We start from the raw sequence: 16682 nt of genomic DNA, 5'->3' as shown, positions 1-16682 counted from the left end.
GGGGGCTGTAGCCCAGGGGTTACCTCCGACATCATTGGCAGTGGCCCCCAGACTCTCCCACAGAAGCCGCCGCCATTGCTGCTGCTGGAGCATGCGCGGCCGGCCAGGCGGGTGGGAGAGCGGGGAACAGAAGCCGGGCGCCCACAACCGGCATGGCCGGCGGCTTCTCTGGCGCCCTCTGGGCCTGTGTGGGCGGAGGGGCATGGCTGGCCGGTGGGCATGAAGGAGGCGCCCTCCGCCCCACTTCGCTCGCCTCTCGCCGCTTCCCCCCCTTGGGGCAGGCACGCCGGGTGGGAGATCCCCTCCAGGCAGGGGGCTTAGGGGCCTGGGCAAGGCAGGCAGGCAGAGAGGGGCGGTGAGCTAGGCTGGGCTCCCTCCTTCCTTCCCTCCCTCTGCGCCCTTCCCTCTCCCTTCCCTCCTTTCCGCCGGAGCGCCACTCTGAAAGGGGTGGGTGGAGGCGGTGGCAGCGAGGCCCAGCCAGGCGGGGGATCCTCCTCTTGCTGCTGCTCACCCCGGGCACGTGGGAGGCGGCGGGGGGGGGGCAGCCCTGTGCACAGGCGAAGGGTGCAGCGGCAGGGCTGGTGGCTGGCGAGCCGCGGGTGGAAAGTCAGGTGGAGGCTCTGGGGCGCCTCCTTCCCCTCCCTTGCTGGCAGGGGGCCCGGCTGGGTGGGGGCAGCTGTCAGCTGGGCAGGACACTGAGCCTCCGTGGGAAGGGAAGGGTCTCCCGGCTCCCGTGTGCTACGGGCTGTTCTGCGCTCACGCCCCCCTTCTCTGCTGCAGGCTGAGGGAGGAGGGGGGCGTGTGTGTGTGTGTGTGAGAGAGAGAGAAGCGGGAAGGCTTTCCTGTCTCTGGCCATTCATGCATGGGATGTTTTGCCTTGGATTTGCCGCTCTGTAGATGCACAATATCCCCATCCAAATTCTCAAAACTCATCAGTAAGTCCCCATGCAGAGTTTTGAGAATCCAGATGGGGAAAATGTGCATCTGGAGAGTGGCAAATCCAAGGCAAAACCTCCCATGCATAAATGGCCTCTTTCTTTCTCTGTCTCCCTCTGTCCTTTTCTTTCCCTACTTTTCTTTCTCTCCCTCGCTCCATTTCTTTCTCCCTTTCTCTCTCTTTTTCTTTCTTTCTTTCTCTCCGTCCCTTCCCTTCTTTCCTTCCTTCCTTCTTTCCCTCCAGCGGCTCCTCTGGCGCCCTCTGGGTCTGTGCGGGTGGAGGGGCGTGCAGTCCTATTCCACCTTTAAAGTGCCCACAAGCCATCCTCCAAACACCTTTCCATTTGTCTTGATATGTAGAGAGAAAACAATAGTTCCCAATCTCCAGGTATTGGCTGGAGATCTCCTGCTATTTCAAGTGATCTCCAACCAATAGAGATCAGTTCCCCTGGAAAAAATTGCCACTTTGGCAATTGGACTCTATGGCACTGAAGTCCTTCCCCAAACTCCGCCCTCCTCAGGCACCACCCCAAAAACCTCCCACTCATGGCGAAGAGGAACTCTGGGCCCCTCTGGGGGTGGTATTCAGGTTAAATTGCCGCATTGGCACTCGGCGATAAATAAGTGGGTTTTCGGTTGCAGTTTGGGCACTCGGTCTCTAAAAGGTTCGCCATCACTGCTCTATAGTATCAAAGGAGCACGCCTATTATATTGTGTGTGTAAAGTGCCTTCGAGTCGCAGCCGACTTATGGCAACCCCTTTTGGGGTTTTCATGGCAAGAGACTAACAGAGGTGGCTTGCCAGTGCCTTCCTCTGCACAGCAACCCTGGTATTCCTTGGTGGTCTCCCATCCAAATACTAACCAGGGCTGACCCTGCTTAGCGTCTACGATCTGAAGAGATCAGGCTAGCCTGGGCCATCCAGGTCAGGGCGCCTATTATATTAGGTGCTGTGAAACACAGGCAGGATGCTGCTGCAGTCATCTTGTTTGTGGGCTTCCTGATCTCTATTTTAAAAAGTCATTTTTTACAATATTTATTTATGTATTTATTTATAGTCTCCCTTTCTCACAGGGACTTTCTCACAAAGTGGATTACACCGAGTGAGTCAGTACAAGCAACAAAATGGGACATTCAATACACAATGCATTAGGATTGTAGAAGTCTGGAAGAAGCATAGCATAAGCATTAACATGACATTAACATAACATTAAGCTGTATAAAAATGAGGTTCCTATCTCCCTATCTCCAGGTTGTCAATCCTAGAACTGACTGGACATGAAGTAACCAAGACTAAGTCCAGCATAGTGAAGCTAGGGACTTCCATGTGTTTTTGTGGGGTTGCCAACCTCTGGGTAGGCCTTGAGAACTGAAATTATGAATGACATCCACATGACAAGGATCAGCTCCTCTGGAGGAAATTGATGTTTTGGAGAATGGACTGGGGCATTACCCTGCTGAGGTCCTTCCCCAAACCCTGCCCTTCCCAGGCGACACCCCCAACTATCCAGAAACTTCCCATCTGGGAGCCGGCAACCCTATCACAAACACAGCTTTCCTATTTTTTTCTTCTGTCAGTGGGTTATAAGCAGACACTTCCTCCAGGGGAACTAATCTTTGAAGTCTGGAAAGAGTTGTAATTTCAGGAGATCTCCAGCCACCACATGGAAGTTAGCAAACACAAACAAAAACAGCAATGAGGGAGAAGAACCATATGCTCATGCAAAATACACTTTTTAGTATGCTTTTAAAGTGGTAAATAAATTAGTAGTAAGTGAATAAATTCTACAACAATTCTATAAAAGTATAAATCAAGTAAACAAAGGGTAGCTGACGGCAAAGTCCACAACGTATAGTAATGCTCTTGTTACTTCACAGGCATATGGACATGACAGATGAAAGGACAGATGCACGTATTGCAAGTTTTTATTACAGGTCCAAGAACTCACTAATCCATCAACAAGGTATAACTTTAAAATTACCTCCTTTAATAACTTTGTGTGTTAAGTGCCGTCAAGTCGCTTCCGACTCATGGCAACCCTATGAATGAAAGTCCTCCAAAATGTCCTATCTTTGACAGCCTTGCTCAGATCTTGCAAATTGAAGGCTGTGGCTTCCTTCATTGAGTCCATCCATCTCTTGTTGGGTCTTCCTCTTTTCCTGCTGCCCTCAACTTTTCCTATCATGACGGTCTTTTCCAGTGACTCTTGTCGTCTCATGACGTGACCAAAATACGACACCCCCAGTTTAGTCATTTTAGCTTCTAAGGTCAGTTCAGGCTTGATTTGATCTAGAACCCACTGATTTATTTTTTTGGCAGTCCACGGAATCCGTAACACTCTCCTCCAACACCACATTTCAAAGGAATCTATTTTCTTCCTATCAGCTTTCTTCATTGTCCAGCTTTCACACCCATACATAGTAAGAGGGAATATGATGGCATGAATTAATCTAGTATGTTAATATGGAACCATTGTATCCTGAAGTGATCTGTTAATAACTTGACCTCCTTTAATAATATGTTTCTTCTCTCTCATTACTGCTGTTTTTTTTTTTTTTTGGTGTGTGTGTTTGCTAACTAACTACGCAGCAGGCTAACTTAAATTTATTGCAACCGCATGGAAGCGAGCAACCTCACGCGCACTGGCGGCCCGCGGTTGAGTGACCTCGCTTTGAACTACAACTCCCAGAAGCCCTTGCGGTATTATGAGCTGGCTTGTGGCTTCTTTGTGTAGCAAAGCCAAGACGGAACCCCAAACTAAAAACTGGGACTGGGAGATGCACAAAAAGAAGGAGGAGGAGGAGGAGGCAGAACCAAGATCACCACCACCCTGTTTGCAAAAACTAGATTTGCACCCAGCAACAATACTTGGCTGGAGAGAAGCGGAGCTGTATTCCTAGAAGGGAGTGCCACAGCTGGGACAAGCCCCTTCCTGTTTTGTCTCCTCCCCAGGAAAGTCGCTAGTTTTGCCCCAGGAGTGGTGGCAGCTTGTGGTGGCAGCTTTGGGGGGCCTGGAAAGAAATCCACTGCTTTTGTAAGGAGGGAAAATATCTGGGTGAGTTGAGAGAAGAGCACAAACAGTTGAGCCTTTGGCTGGGGAGGGCGAGAGCGGGGTGAGGAGTTCTTGATTTGTGGAGCTGGCTTGCTTCAAAGCCTTGGGGGGGAGGGGAAACTTGCATTCTCTGCGGGCCAATGTATGCATTCCATAGAATCAAGTGGGGCATTTGCACTGGAATGCCCCGCCGCAGGTGGGTAAAGTTCTCTGCACTTAGGAAATTAGCAAGGAGTGTGCAGGCTAGCCTTTTCTCTGAGATGCTACTTTTCTGTGCGCGGGGAGGGTTTTTTTTTTTTTAAATCTGTAAATTCCCACTCATCCCAGTCTGAAATTATATTGTCCAGGGAAAGTTTCCCCACGGGGAGGGGCCGTGGCTCAGTGGTAGAGCATCTGCTTGGCATGCAGAAGGTCCCAGAATATTGTCGAAGGGGTTCACGGTCAGAGTTCATTGGTTCTTGTAGGTTATCCGGGCTGTGTGACCGGGGTCTTGGTATTTTCTTTCCTGACGTTTCGCCAGCAGCTGTGGCAGGCATCTTCAGAGGAGTCACACTGAAGGACAGTGTCTCTCAGTGTCAAGTGTGTAGGAAGAGTAATATATAGTCAGAAAGGGGTAGGGTTTGAGCTGAATCATTGTCCTGCAAAAAGTATCAAAGGTAATGTGCTAATCATTGCCCTGTAAGTATCAAGATAATGTGCTAATGAGGGTGTGCTATGTTAATATGGAACTATTGTATCCTGAAGTGATCTGTTAATGTGTGAAATCCAAAGCTACTCTGCATGGCTATTGTGGAACATAGTCTTTGTTAGTCTGGAGGTTTTCAGGACAGGAAGCCATTAGCACATTATCTTGATACTTACAGGACAATGATTAGCACATTACCTTTTATACTTTTTTGCAGGACAATGATTCAGCTCAAACCCTTTCTGACTATATATTACTCTTCCTACACACTTGACACTGAGAGACACTGTCCTTCAGTGTTACTCCTCTGAAGGTGCCTGCCACAGCTGCTGGCGAAACGTCAGGAAAGAAAAAACCAAGACCACGGTCACACAGCCCGAATAACCTACAAGAAGGTCCCAGGTTCAATCCCCGGCATCTCCAGTTCAAGGGACTAGGCAGGTAGGTGATGTGAAAGATCCCTTCCTGGGTCCCTGGAGAGCCGCTGCCGGTCTGAGTAGACGGTACTGACTTTGATAGACCAAGGGTCTGATTCAGTATAAGGCAGCTTCATGTGTTCAATTCTGCTGATTATCTATAAAAGGCAATTCTTAAGGGGGAATTGCTTCCTCCCAGGAGGAATTCCCCACCCCTCAGGCTGAAACAATCACTTATAAGGAATTTGGGGGGGAAGTATAAATCTTGAGGGTGTTTTTATTAAGGCTGTCTTAATTAAGAAATTGCATCTCGGGGTGAGGTTGTGGGCCACATAAGAGAGAAAGACGGCAATGCCCTTCCATAATAACAGTAACGAGATTCCCCTAAGGTGAGGAAGGATGTAGCATTCTAAGGAGAGAAGACACAGGTAACTTTTAAGTTCTGCTAGAGTATTTTGCAGATTTGCTGAATCTCAAGGGATTTGTTTTCAAGGCAGCAAACCTGTGCTTAAACCATTTCTGCAGCCCTGAGCATATAACATCTCTTTTCTCTCTACATTTCGTTAATCCTCCAAATTTGGGTGTAGATAAAAAGCTGGATTCCCTGATTAAATTTTATTGATTTTATTTTAATTTTATTCATTTATACTTTGCCTTTCTCCTCAGTGGGGACCCAAAGCTCCTCAGTGGGGACCCAAAGCGGCTTACATCATTCTCCTCTCCTCCATTTTATCCTCACAACAACCCTGGGAGGTTAGTAGTTTAAGAAAGTGTGACTGGCCCAAGGTCACCCAGCAATCTTCTATGGCTGAGTGGGGATTCAAACCTGGGTCTCCTAGATCCTAATCCAATATTCTTAATCACTATACACACTGGCTCCAAACCCTCAATATCTGAGTGTAGCTGGAGGTTCTGGAGACGGCTGGGGGCTTTTGCCAGATTAGCAGCGCAAACCTTATGAGAGTTATACCCCTCAAAGCCTCATTGATTTAAACAGATTTAGACAGATTTTAACTGCTTTGGATGGCACTGTAAAACACAGTGGTCCCCGCTTACTCTGAGAATGAGCCACTTCCCTAAGCAAGTCGGTAACCCAGGCTGCCTTCAGACTTCGTCGTATCCCAATAAAGCAGGGTCTGATCATCAGAATGCAGGCAGTCTGACAAACCAGGGTTTGCTGGTGGCCACCAAAATGGAAATTTCAAACTAAACCCCAGTTTGCTGTAGTTTTGTGGTGTTGTCTGAATTCACGACCCATAGTTTGCTGAGCATCACAGCTGACTGGTCGCAGAGCTGGTGATTGAGAAAGCAGGGTTTAGGCACCAATTGGTATTTGTTACTTAAAATCTCATGGATTAAGCAGTGTTTATTGCACAAACTGCAGCTGAACATGATGGCTGAATGCAGCCTGAAAATAAGAAAGATTCTTGTTTTGGGGCTGTGGAGGATTTGTGTCAATCCCACTGAAGATAGTCTGTTAGGTCTCTGCAACAAACCCACATTGGTTTTTATGCCTGTTGCATAACATTCCTGCACATAATCCTGTGAATTGTAGGGTGGTGAAATCACAGAGACATGAACTACAGTTCCCAGGAATGCATTTGGAGGTGGGTGGGAAGAAAAGAGCATTTCATGTAATTTAACCATAGTACATACCTTGTAAGCTGTTCACATACCTCAACCTGCCAAACCCAGAGGAGACTTGCCACTCCCCTGGATTTCTGATCTTGTGTGTGAGCCTGGGAAATACAATCCTCACCAATAGACATGACTGCGTAGAATTGGATTTATTCCGCTCAGCTGATAAATCTCCTTGTCAGTGGGACTGCTGAGCTTTTTTTAAAAAAATAACATTCTTAGTCCATTTAGTATGGTATTGAGCTGTTCCCTTGGCTGTTCCCTGACCTGCTGGTTTTCTAGGTGCAGGGATTTAAAAAAAAGGATTCCATTATGGAATAAAACCCTGTACAGTCCGGGGGACCACAGAGTCTCTGTGTGTACACCTTTTCTTATTTCCAAAATCTGCTCTCTTCCTCAGGGCGGCCTCAAGGACATTAGCCCCCCTTTTTGAATGTGGCCTACCTGATGCCATAAGGATAAGCCTGCCACGGTGACTTCAAGCCAAGCGCCTGGTCTGCAAACCCTTATTTGGTAGAGACGTTGTGGTGATTTCTGCCCCCACTCTGAGCTGGGATTAGAGGCACCTTTGGCAAGAGGGTGAGAAAGATGGCCGCCCATCAGGCCAGTCTTAATCTCCAGGATAAGAGCATGAGGGAATTCCTACGCAGGATTCCAGGAGAAGAGATTAAACAGGAGCCAAATGAGGAGCTTCTGAAACGGTGGGAAGACCAGTGGCAGGAGTTCCTGAAGACTGTGGAGTCTCCTCACTCCAGAGCCCCACAGAAGCCGGAGGAGGCTTCACCCTGGGATGACGCCAAGGCCTTCCTGGCCTCCTTCGAGCAAGTGGCCGAAGCCTGCCATTGGCCCAAGGAAGAGTGGGTGACCCGGCTCCTGCCGGCCCTCAGTGGAGAAGCAGAGCAGGCCTTTAACAGGTTGGAAGGCAGAGACAGGAAGGATTACGGGAAGGCGAAGGCAGCCATCTTGCTAGGGGATGCCATCAGCCGGGAGAAGCAGCGCCAGCACTTCCGGCATTTCCGCTACCAGGAGGCCGAGGGCCCGAGAGGGGTCTATAACCGACTCCAGGAGCTCTGCCGTCGGTGGCTGAAGGTCGAGAGGTGCTCCAAGGAGCAGATTCTGGAGCTGCTGATCCTGGAGCAGTTCCTGACCGTCCTTCCCCCAGAGATCCAGAGCTGGGTGAGGGAACGTGGTCCGGAGACCTGCTCCCAAGCAGTGGCCCTGGCCGAGGATTTCCTGTGGATGCAGAAAGAGTCTTTGAGGTGGGAGCAGCAGGTGAGAGAGCATCCCTTACTTACCCTTAAGGGTCTGTGGTGGGGATACGTGGAGGGAGGGATATGCAGGTTTTTGCCCATCTCAAGCCCCAAAATCGTCCCGCCAAGTCTCTGTAATGCTTACTGTGTCATATCCCTCTGTCTGCATTAGAAGCTCAAGCTCTTCCTTCTTATTGCCCAAGTTTGGGGCATTGGTACATAGAAACCCAAAGCCTCACACCTTCAGGTCCATTGACTCAGTCCTCCCAGGTGGGCCTCCAGTGTTTGCTCTCCTTCATTTCAGCCCCCATGCTGGTCATCTCCTTCCCCTTGTGGTGTCAGTTTAAAGCCCTCCTGATGAATCTCTCCAGAAGCAGCCATGGCTTAGTGGTAGAGCATCTGCTTGACATTCAGAAAGTCCCAGGTTCAATCCCTGGCATTTCCCTGGCTCATCCTTTCAACTGGAAATGCTAGGGATTGAACCTGGGGTCTAGCTCAGGAAAAGGAAGGTTCACTTAGGGGGAGGCCATGGCTTAATGGTAGAGCTTCTGCTTGGCGTGCAGAAGGTCCCAGGTTCAATCCCCAGCTTCTCCTGTAATTAGTAGACCTCTGCCTGAGACCCTGGAGAGCCACTGCCAATCTGAGTAGACAATACTGATTCAGTATAAGGCAGTTTCATGTGTTCATTTACTGTTTCAGGTGCTGACTGCAGGGGGGCCAGTGGAGGTGCCCCCCTCTGCTTCTGAGGTAGAACAAGCTGCGGCTGATGCAGGAAGGAGGCCTCTGTACATAGAGTTCAAGCAGGAAGTGGATAGGGACACTGTCAGCATACAGGGTGAGTGAGTGAAATGCCAGCCGATCGGTTGTCAGTGAGGTAGAGACAGGCAGATTACATTTTGAGAAAGCCCCACCAAGAGCCTGTTTGGTGTAGTGGCTAGAGCGTCAGGCTAGGATGCAGGAGACCCAGGTTCGAATCTCCTCCCTGCTACAGAAGCTCAGCGAGTAACCTTGGGCCAGTCATACCCTCTCGACCAGCACTACCCCGCAGGATTGTTGTGAGGATAAAATGGAGGAGGGCACAGATAGTAGGTGCCCAGAACAGGGCCTCAAAAGAACGTAGTTGATAGGATACCCCATCAGTTGTGTTGATCTCAAATGGTTCTCAGTCATTGGAGTTTAATGCAGGACCGCCCCGTCCACTAGGTGTACCTAGGTGATCATCTAGGGCATCAGAGGCAGAGAAGCACCAGAATCAGCCCTGTCATCACCTCATCCACCTGTAGCATCAGGGTTTGCCACAGCATGGGTTGAGCCCCTAGCCCCATTGTGTGACTCATGGTGAGCTGGCTCCTTCATCCTTTTGTCAGGGGGATCCCTTTTCTGGGGCGGTTTTTGCCCCCCAGTTGGCCCCTGTTGGGAGGTGTGGCACTGTGGCAAGCCACAGCCCTGGCCCCAGTGAGGGGAGCATCAGTGGGGGCACCTTCCCCACAATGCAGGGATGGGAAGAGAAGAAGAGTTGGTTTTTATATGCCGACTTCCTCTACCACTTAAAGGAGACTCAAACCAGCTTACAATCACCTTCCCCTCCCCACAACAGACACCCTGTGAGGTAGGTGGGGCTGAGAGAGTGTGACTGGCCCAAGGTCACCCAGGTAGCTTTGTGTGTAGGAGTGGGGGGGGGGAATTCAGTTCACCAGATTAGCTTCATGTGGAGGAGTGGGGAATCAAACCCAGTTCTCCAGATCAGAATCCACTGCTCCAAACTACCGCTCTTAACCACCATGCCGGCTCAGTAGGGAAGGGAAGGGTAGGTGGTAGAGCCTCTGCTTGGTATGCAGAAGGTCCTAAGTTCAGTTCCTGGTATCTCCAGTTGGAAGGATGAGGCTGACCAAGGGTAAAAGGTGGGTTCATTTAGGGAGGGGGCCATGGCATCTGCTTGGCATGCAGAGGGTGGCGTTTCAATCCCTCGCATTTCCGGTTAAAAGGACCAGGCAGTAGGTGACATGAAAGACCTCTGCCTGAGACCAGCCACTGCCAGTGTGACAATACCAACCTGGATGGACCAATGGTCTGATTCAGTATAAGGCAGCTTCATGTGTGTGTTAAAGAGGGTGGGCATTGGCTTCCCTGCAATGCAAGGGGGAAGTATAGACAGCTGCTTCCCTATGGGACATGGGGGAGGAGGGTGTGTGCTGGCTTCCCCACAGTGCAGTGGGTGAGGAGAGCCCTTCACCTATAGTGCCAACAGTTCTTGGGCAGGCCCTAATTTAATGTTATGCAACTGTGTTCATGTGGAGTCAAGCACTTTTCTCCTCCTCAGCCTCCCCCACTGGAATAACATTATTAGAGCGACTCTTTTTTCCCTTCTGCCTTTCTCTTTATTCCAGTTGGTGACATCCAAGAAAGTGAGAATGGAGGGGACCTGGTCGGGATCCCCTCTGCAGAAGCTGAGCGTCAAAGGATGGAGGAGAATTTCGGGAGTCAGAATGGTCACAAGAGGAGGGTAAGGAACCACCAGACAGAGAAGTGGAGGAAAAAACCCATCCCTTGTCAAGGTGGCGGGTTCCACGAGGCGCCGGTTCGGGAACAAAAACCAAAGGAAAAGTACAAGTGCAACGTGTGCGCGAAAATCTTCAGCTACAAGTCGAGCCTTAAGATACATCTGAGAATCCACACTGGGGAGAAGCCGTACAAATGCTCGGAGTGTGGAAAAGGCTTCAGCCGGAGCGACCTCCTTGCTTCCCACCAAAGAATCCACACTGGGGAGAAACCGTACAGTTGCTCGCACTGCGGGAAGAGCTTCTGCGACCTCTCAACCCTTATTAAACATCGGAGAATCCACACGGGAGAGAAGCCCTATACCTGCCTGGAGTGCGGGAAGTGCTTCAGCCAGAAGGCGATCCTGACCTCACATCAGCGAATCCACACTGGGGAGAAGCCACACAAATGCCTGGAGTGCGGAAACAGCTTCAGCCGAAACACATACCTGACTTCCCACCAAAGAATCCACACAGGAGAGAGGCCGTTTAAAACTGTAAGCTGCAGCGGGGGCTTTTCTGAGCAACCGAGCATTTCCTACTCTCAGAGGATTCACGTAGGTTGTCCAGACTACAGCGAGGGCCTGAGCCAGCCAACAGTGTGCATGACCCGGCAGAACCTGTTCACACTGAATGATGCTATCAGCGTTTACGAATCAGAGGAAAAACCTTGTCTGGAGGCAGCATCTTCTGGGACCACGAAGCCGCCTGCGAATTAGCTGCTCATTTGGTCGCCGACAGTGAGCAAAGGTTTGCCTCCTGGCGACCAGGCGAGTTTCCGTTCCTGTGTAGACAGAACCCCCATACACAACTGTTTTCTCTTAAAGAGAGGCGTTGTAAATGCAATTTCTATTCAGTGGTGATGCAAAGGGGGAGAAGGTCCATGCGGCTTCTGTTGGGTAACAAGCTGGTCTTGTCAGATTTGATGGGAAAGAGTAGAGCAGGGGTGGGGAACGTCAAGCCCGGGGGTGTTTAAGGCCTGCGAAATCATTTGGTCAGGTCCTTTGTGGTTCTTGGCAGATCTCTAGCTCAGAAGGATCTAAGACTGGCAATCCGCCCCCTCCCGCGGACAGGAATAGCCGCTATGCAAGGTGGATGTGAGCTTGTTTTGCCGAGAAAAGGAACCTTTTTTCCCCCTTGCAGAAGAGTCATTAGCTATGGAGCTGCCAGGACCAGCCAAGAAACTGTGTTAACCCTTTTCCACCTGGGCCGTGGAGAAATGTATTCCCTCTTTACTACAAGAGAGCTGAGGGCAGAAGTGGAGACACTGGAGGGGTTAAAGGGGGCAGGGCCAGAATGCGCTGGGGGAGGAAGCAAGTTCTTCATTTCATCCCTGCAGGCGGAGGTAGTAGGAGCTGGCAGTAGAATCCGGCCCCGACCATGCGGAGCAGGAACAACTCTGGCGTGCAGCTGGACGGCTACGCCTGGCTGGTGCAACAGACCATCCTGTGCCACCAGCTGGGCGAGTGTACCACTGGTTGGATGCCTGCCTGCTTGTCCGCACCGGTGGGAGTCATCTGGGGCAGCTGCCTGCTTGGGGCTTGGTTGGCTAATTTTTGATAATTTTGTATGGCCCGCGAATGATGTTATAAATATCCAAATGGCTCTTGGTGGAAAAAAGGTTCCCCACCCCTGCGGTAGAGGAAGGAGTGGGGGCTGTGCTTTTTTTCTCCAGCCACATGGCGTTACCACTGCCTCATCACACATGTTCCCTATGATAGAGGAAGTAGTATGATCCCTTAACTTTAATTTGTGACTCAATGATGAATGGGGAAATCTGGAAAATGACAGGGCGAAGAGCTGAAAAGAAGGTAATAATGCGCCTCCCGCCCCTATCTGTGTTCTGCTGCAGGACGGGGCAGAGGTGATGACCTCTTTGTCCTCCTCCTGGCTCTTGAGCCCCTTCTCTGCAATCCTGAAAGGGGAAGAACACATTTCTTCTGGTTCATTTTGGCGATGGTGGGACCAGCCGGAGTCAAGGAGCAGTTTGGTCTATGCGGCAGATAACACTTGAACTTCTCCTGAACGGCTTCCATGCACTTCCACGGGAGGAAATGGGGTTCACATGAGGCCGATGGTGGAGTAGGGGTGCGGGTAAGCCTTCTCCCAGTCCCAGATTCCTCACCTTCCCCCCACTGCAGCTCTCAAACATCCTTCTATTTATTGTCGAAGGCTTTCACGGTCAGAGTTCATTGGTTCTTGTAGGTTATCCGGGCTGTGTAACCGTGGTCTTGGAATTTTCTTTCCTGACGTTTCGCCAGCAACTGTGGCAGGCATCTTCAGAGTAGTAACACTGAAGGACAGTGTCTCTCAGTGTCAAGGGTGTAGAAAGAGTAATATATAGTCAGAAAGGGGTTGGGTTTGAGCTGAGTATTGTCCTGCAAAAGTATTGTCCTGTAAGTATCAAGATAATGTGCTAATGAGGGTATGGTATGTTAATATGGAACCATTGTATCCTGAAGTGATCTGTTAATGTGTGTAATCCAAAACTAATCCCTTGACACTGAGAGACACTGTCCTTCAGTGTTACTACTCTGAAGATGCCTGCCACAGTTGCTGGCGAAACGTCAGGAAAGAAAATTCCAAGACCACGGTTACACAGCCCGGATAACCTACAAGAACCAATCCTTCTATTTGCTTTTACCCTCTTTGGTTTCTGTTTCCTGCTTACCCTCTGAAGGATGAGAGTATGACCTGTAGAGAGAGTTAGATGGCATCAGGTGTTTGCTTTGATGCTTTTATTTCATTTTTCTTTTCTTTTTTGCTGTCATTTGTAGTTGTTTTAAGAGGGAGTGGAATTGTCCTTCTGCAGCCTTGACAAAGCATATAGCCCCCCCACGCACCTTTGCCCCTCTTGATGACAAAGACTTTGATCAATAAAATGATACGAAGTTTTTGCAAAAGGTGTGTTCTTGGTTTGCTCTGTAACACACGGACTTGAGAATCTCTCATCCATTTTCCACACGGAAGTCTTGCTCCACCTGGACTTCTTTACCACTTCAGCATTTGGGGGAGTGTTCGCATGACGCTATGCTTAATTTCTCGAATTTGGTTTGGTACGATCTTTTTTTGGGACAGATTGCAGTCAAAGTGCTTTTGGGTGCCATGTGGATGGGAAGCTGCACATTTTTGTAGATTTCAGCTGCATCAATATTGTTTTCCTTACCTCGTTTCACATGGCCACCATTTCCCCCACACACATACACACACACACACTGGAGGCCTTTTTCAAGCTTTTTTACAAACTGGAAAGAGTTAGATTGCCTTAGCACTATAACATTATAGCAAACTATTGCAACAGTGTACTAGTTTCCAGCTTTCTTTATCTAGGCCTTTTTTGTTGTGCAGCTATAAAGGGAAAGGTGTAGGTTGAACCTTTCCCCTTAACTCTGCCAGAAAGATGCTACAGACATTTTTTAAAAGGAAATTGGAAACTGGCAGATGGTTGCTACAGCATTATAACCATCTATTGCCACCTAGCTTTTTGTAATTCTTTTTAAAAGCCCACATAAAGATCTCTGGTTGTATGGAGGCAGTGTCAGCCACAGAGGGAAGGCAAGTGTAGGGGAAATGTCTGTTAGGTAGCTTTGTTTCCACTGCAAATGCCTAAGCAACAGAATCATCTCCATGCGAATGCAGCTCAAGAGGTGCCATTTGGTTAGAGTGTTGGATTAGAATCTGGGAGACTAAGGTTCGAATCTCCACTTGTGGAAGCTCGCTGTGTGACCTTGAGCCAATTACAGGGCCTCAGCATAACCTGCCTCACAGGACTGTTGTTGTAAGGATAAAATGGAGGACAGGAGAATAATGTAAGCTGCTTTGGGCCCACACTGGGGAGAAAGGCACTACACCTGGGAACATATCCCCTCCTTTACAAAGGAAAGGTGGTTTAAGGACTTCCCTGACCTGTAAGAGCCAGCTTGGTGTAGTGGTTACAATGTGGGTCTAAGATCTGGGCAACTCAGGTTCGAATCCCCACTCTGCCACCACAGCTTACTTGGTGTCCTTAGGCCAGCCTCACGCTCTCAGCCTGCCCTGCCTCACAAGGTGGTTGTGATGGTAAAACTGAAGAGAGAAGAATGATGTTACAAGCCGCTTGGAGTCCCTATTGGGTAGACATTTAGGGTACAAATGAAGTGAAATAAATACAACATCTGAGTGAGGATTGGCCAATTTTTTCAGCTTGTGGGGCAGGAGCAGACTGTAATGTGCAAAGCTCTTGAAAGATCAGAGTAACACACCTTCCCCCACCCCCGTTTATCACTCCTCCCCATCTGCTAGCAGCTTAGAGCAAGTCCCAGGAACAGTAGAAAATCCTGACAGGTGCCTCTCCTCTAACAAAATCATCAGAAAGTTCGCTAAGGTGAATTCTGAGTACTCAATAAGAGGGACACCAATCCTATTAAAAGCTGCACACCCAATATGGAGAGACGAGAAGAAAGCAGGACAGACTTGTATGGACAAAGGATCCTTAGTTAGAAATCCCTATGTTAAGCTTAAAATTTGATCAGACTCATAGACTGACTATGGTCAGACTTCGTGATCACCTGTGGTTTTCTAAACCATGATTTGTTGATGTCAAATGCAGAGGGCCCACCAAACCAGGGTTTTTTGGGTGGTGTCAAACTGAGGTTTGGGTTTCTTAGCCACAATTTAAATGAATTGTTTTTTTTAAGGGTTTCACAACCCACACACTTTGGGTCCCCACTGGGGGGGAAAAGTGGGGTATAAATGAAATAAATTAAATTTGTAGCTAGTGTTGCCAACTTCCAGGTGGGACCTGGAGATCTCCCAGGATTACAATTGATCTCCAGAGAACAATTCCCCTGGAGAAAACGGAGTCTTTGGAAGGTGGACTCTGTGGCATTGTGTCCCACTGACGTCCCTCCCAAAACTTCTCTCCTAATATCTCCAGGAATTTCCCCAACCTGGAGTTGGCAATCCTATTTGTAGAGCAGCAGCATACCTCACAGCAGAAAAGAGAAGCAACACAGGTTTTGTTATTTATATGCGACTGTTACCCACATCAGAATTTATTATAACTTCTGAATGCAGCCAGTAACTGACTTCTATGGGTATTGAAATGGTTATGGTCTTAAGATATTGTTACAGTACTTCCTCAAAGTGCTATCCCTCCACAGCACACATGAATTATGAGAAATAAATAAAAAATACTTATAATTTCTCTCAAAATGGGTTAAGCCGCACCAGATAGAAAGCTAAAATTATGCAGCCCAAGACACCCTGATTGTTAGAAAAAATCAGAACGGGATATCTGGACATCTCTCCCTCAAAATGGAGGCATGCACATTACCAGCAAAATGGGGAAGTTGTTGTCACTTGACAGCAGATGTGATTTCAAATGCCACCTGTGACTCTTCTGAGCACTGTTCCATTGTGGCACCTGCCCCATATTTCAGGAAACTGCACAAGGCTGTTACTTGGTGTGGTTTTTGGGTGAACTGGATTTGTTTCCCCACTCCTACACACCAAGTCAGCTGGGTAACCTTGGGCTAGTCACAGCTCTGATAGAGCTCTCTCAGCCCCATCTACCTCACAGGGTATTTGTTATGGGGAGGTGAAGGGAAGGTGATTATAAGCTGGTTTGATTCTGCCTTAAGTGATAGAGAAAGTCATCATATAAAAACCAACTCTTCTTTCCTGTTTCAGCCACCACTGAAGCTATGATACTCATGCCTACCACTACACTAGATAGAAAGTTGGATTTCAGTGTACACAGAGCTGGAGACGAAAAACGAATGAGGCTGAAGAGGAGGTACATGGATGTAATAACTCCACAGCACCTGGTACCAAAACAGAATAGAATTTTATTAGATCTGGACCCCGCTAGGCCACAACCAGCCTCAGCCAATGTAACAAGTGAAATGTGAAACTAAAGCAAAGGCTTTTTCCTTGAGGGGTTGTGTTAAAATAACTATACAATAAGGTAACATCACCAAATTCGTGACTCTCCGAGATATAACAATGTACAAATCTCTCTCAAAGTAGGGTGGTGGTGGGGAAGCATGATATGGGGTTGCCAACATCCGGGTGGGGCCGGGGGATCTCCCGGAATCCCAACTGATCTCCAAGAATCCCAACTGATCTCCAAATAGGGTTGCTAGGTCCCCCATGGCCACCAGCGGGGGGATGGAAGGGTAGGTTGGG

General features: G+C 48.9%; 1 protein-coding gene across 1 annotated transcript; it reads left to right on the top strand.

Annotated features, from left to right (window-relative positions):
- Positions 1–7271: 7271 nt before the first annotated feature.
- LOC130487143 (zinc finger and SCAN domain-containing protein 31-like) lies at positions 7272–11233 on the top strand. The gene is made up of 3 exons (XM_056860589.1): positions 7272–7999; positions 8677–8812; positions 10365–11233. Exons 1-3 carry the CDS (start codon positions 7316–7318, stop codon positions 11231–11233), a joined length of 1689 nt encoding a protein of 562 aa, XP_056716567.1. The 5' UTR covers positions 7272–7315.
- Positions 11234–16682: the final 5449 nt, after the last annotated feature.

This window comes from Euleptes europaea, chromosome 1 (genome assembly GCF_029931775.1).
Source record: "Euleptes europaea isolate rEulEur1 chromosome 1, rEulEur1.hap1, whole genome shotgun sequence".
NCBI lineage: Eukaryota > Metazoa > Chordata > Lepidosauria > Squamata > Sphaerodactylidae > Euleptes > Euleptes europaea.
Note: the sequence above shows the minus strand (reverse complement) of the source record. Positions and strands in the feature narration are given on the sequence as shown.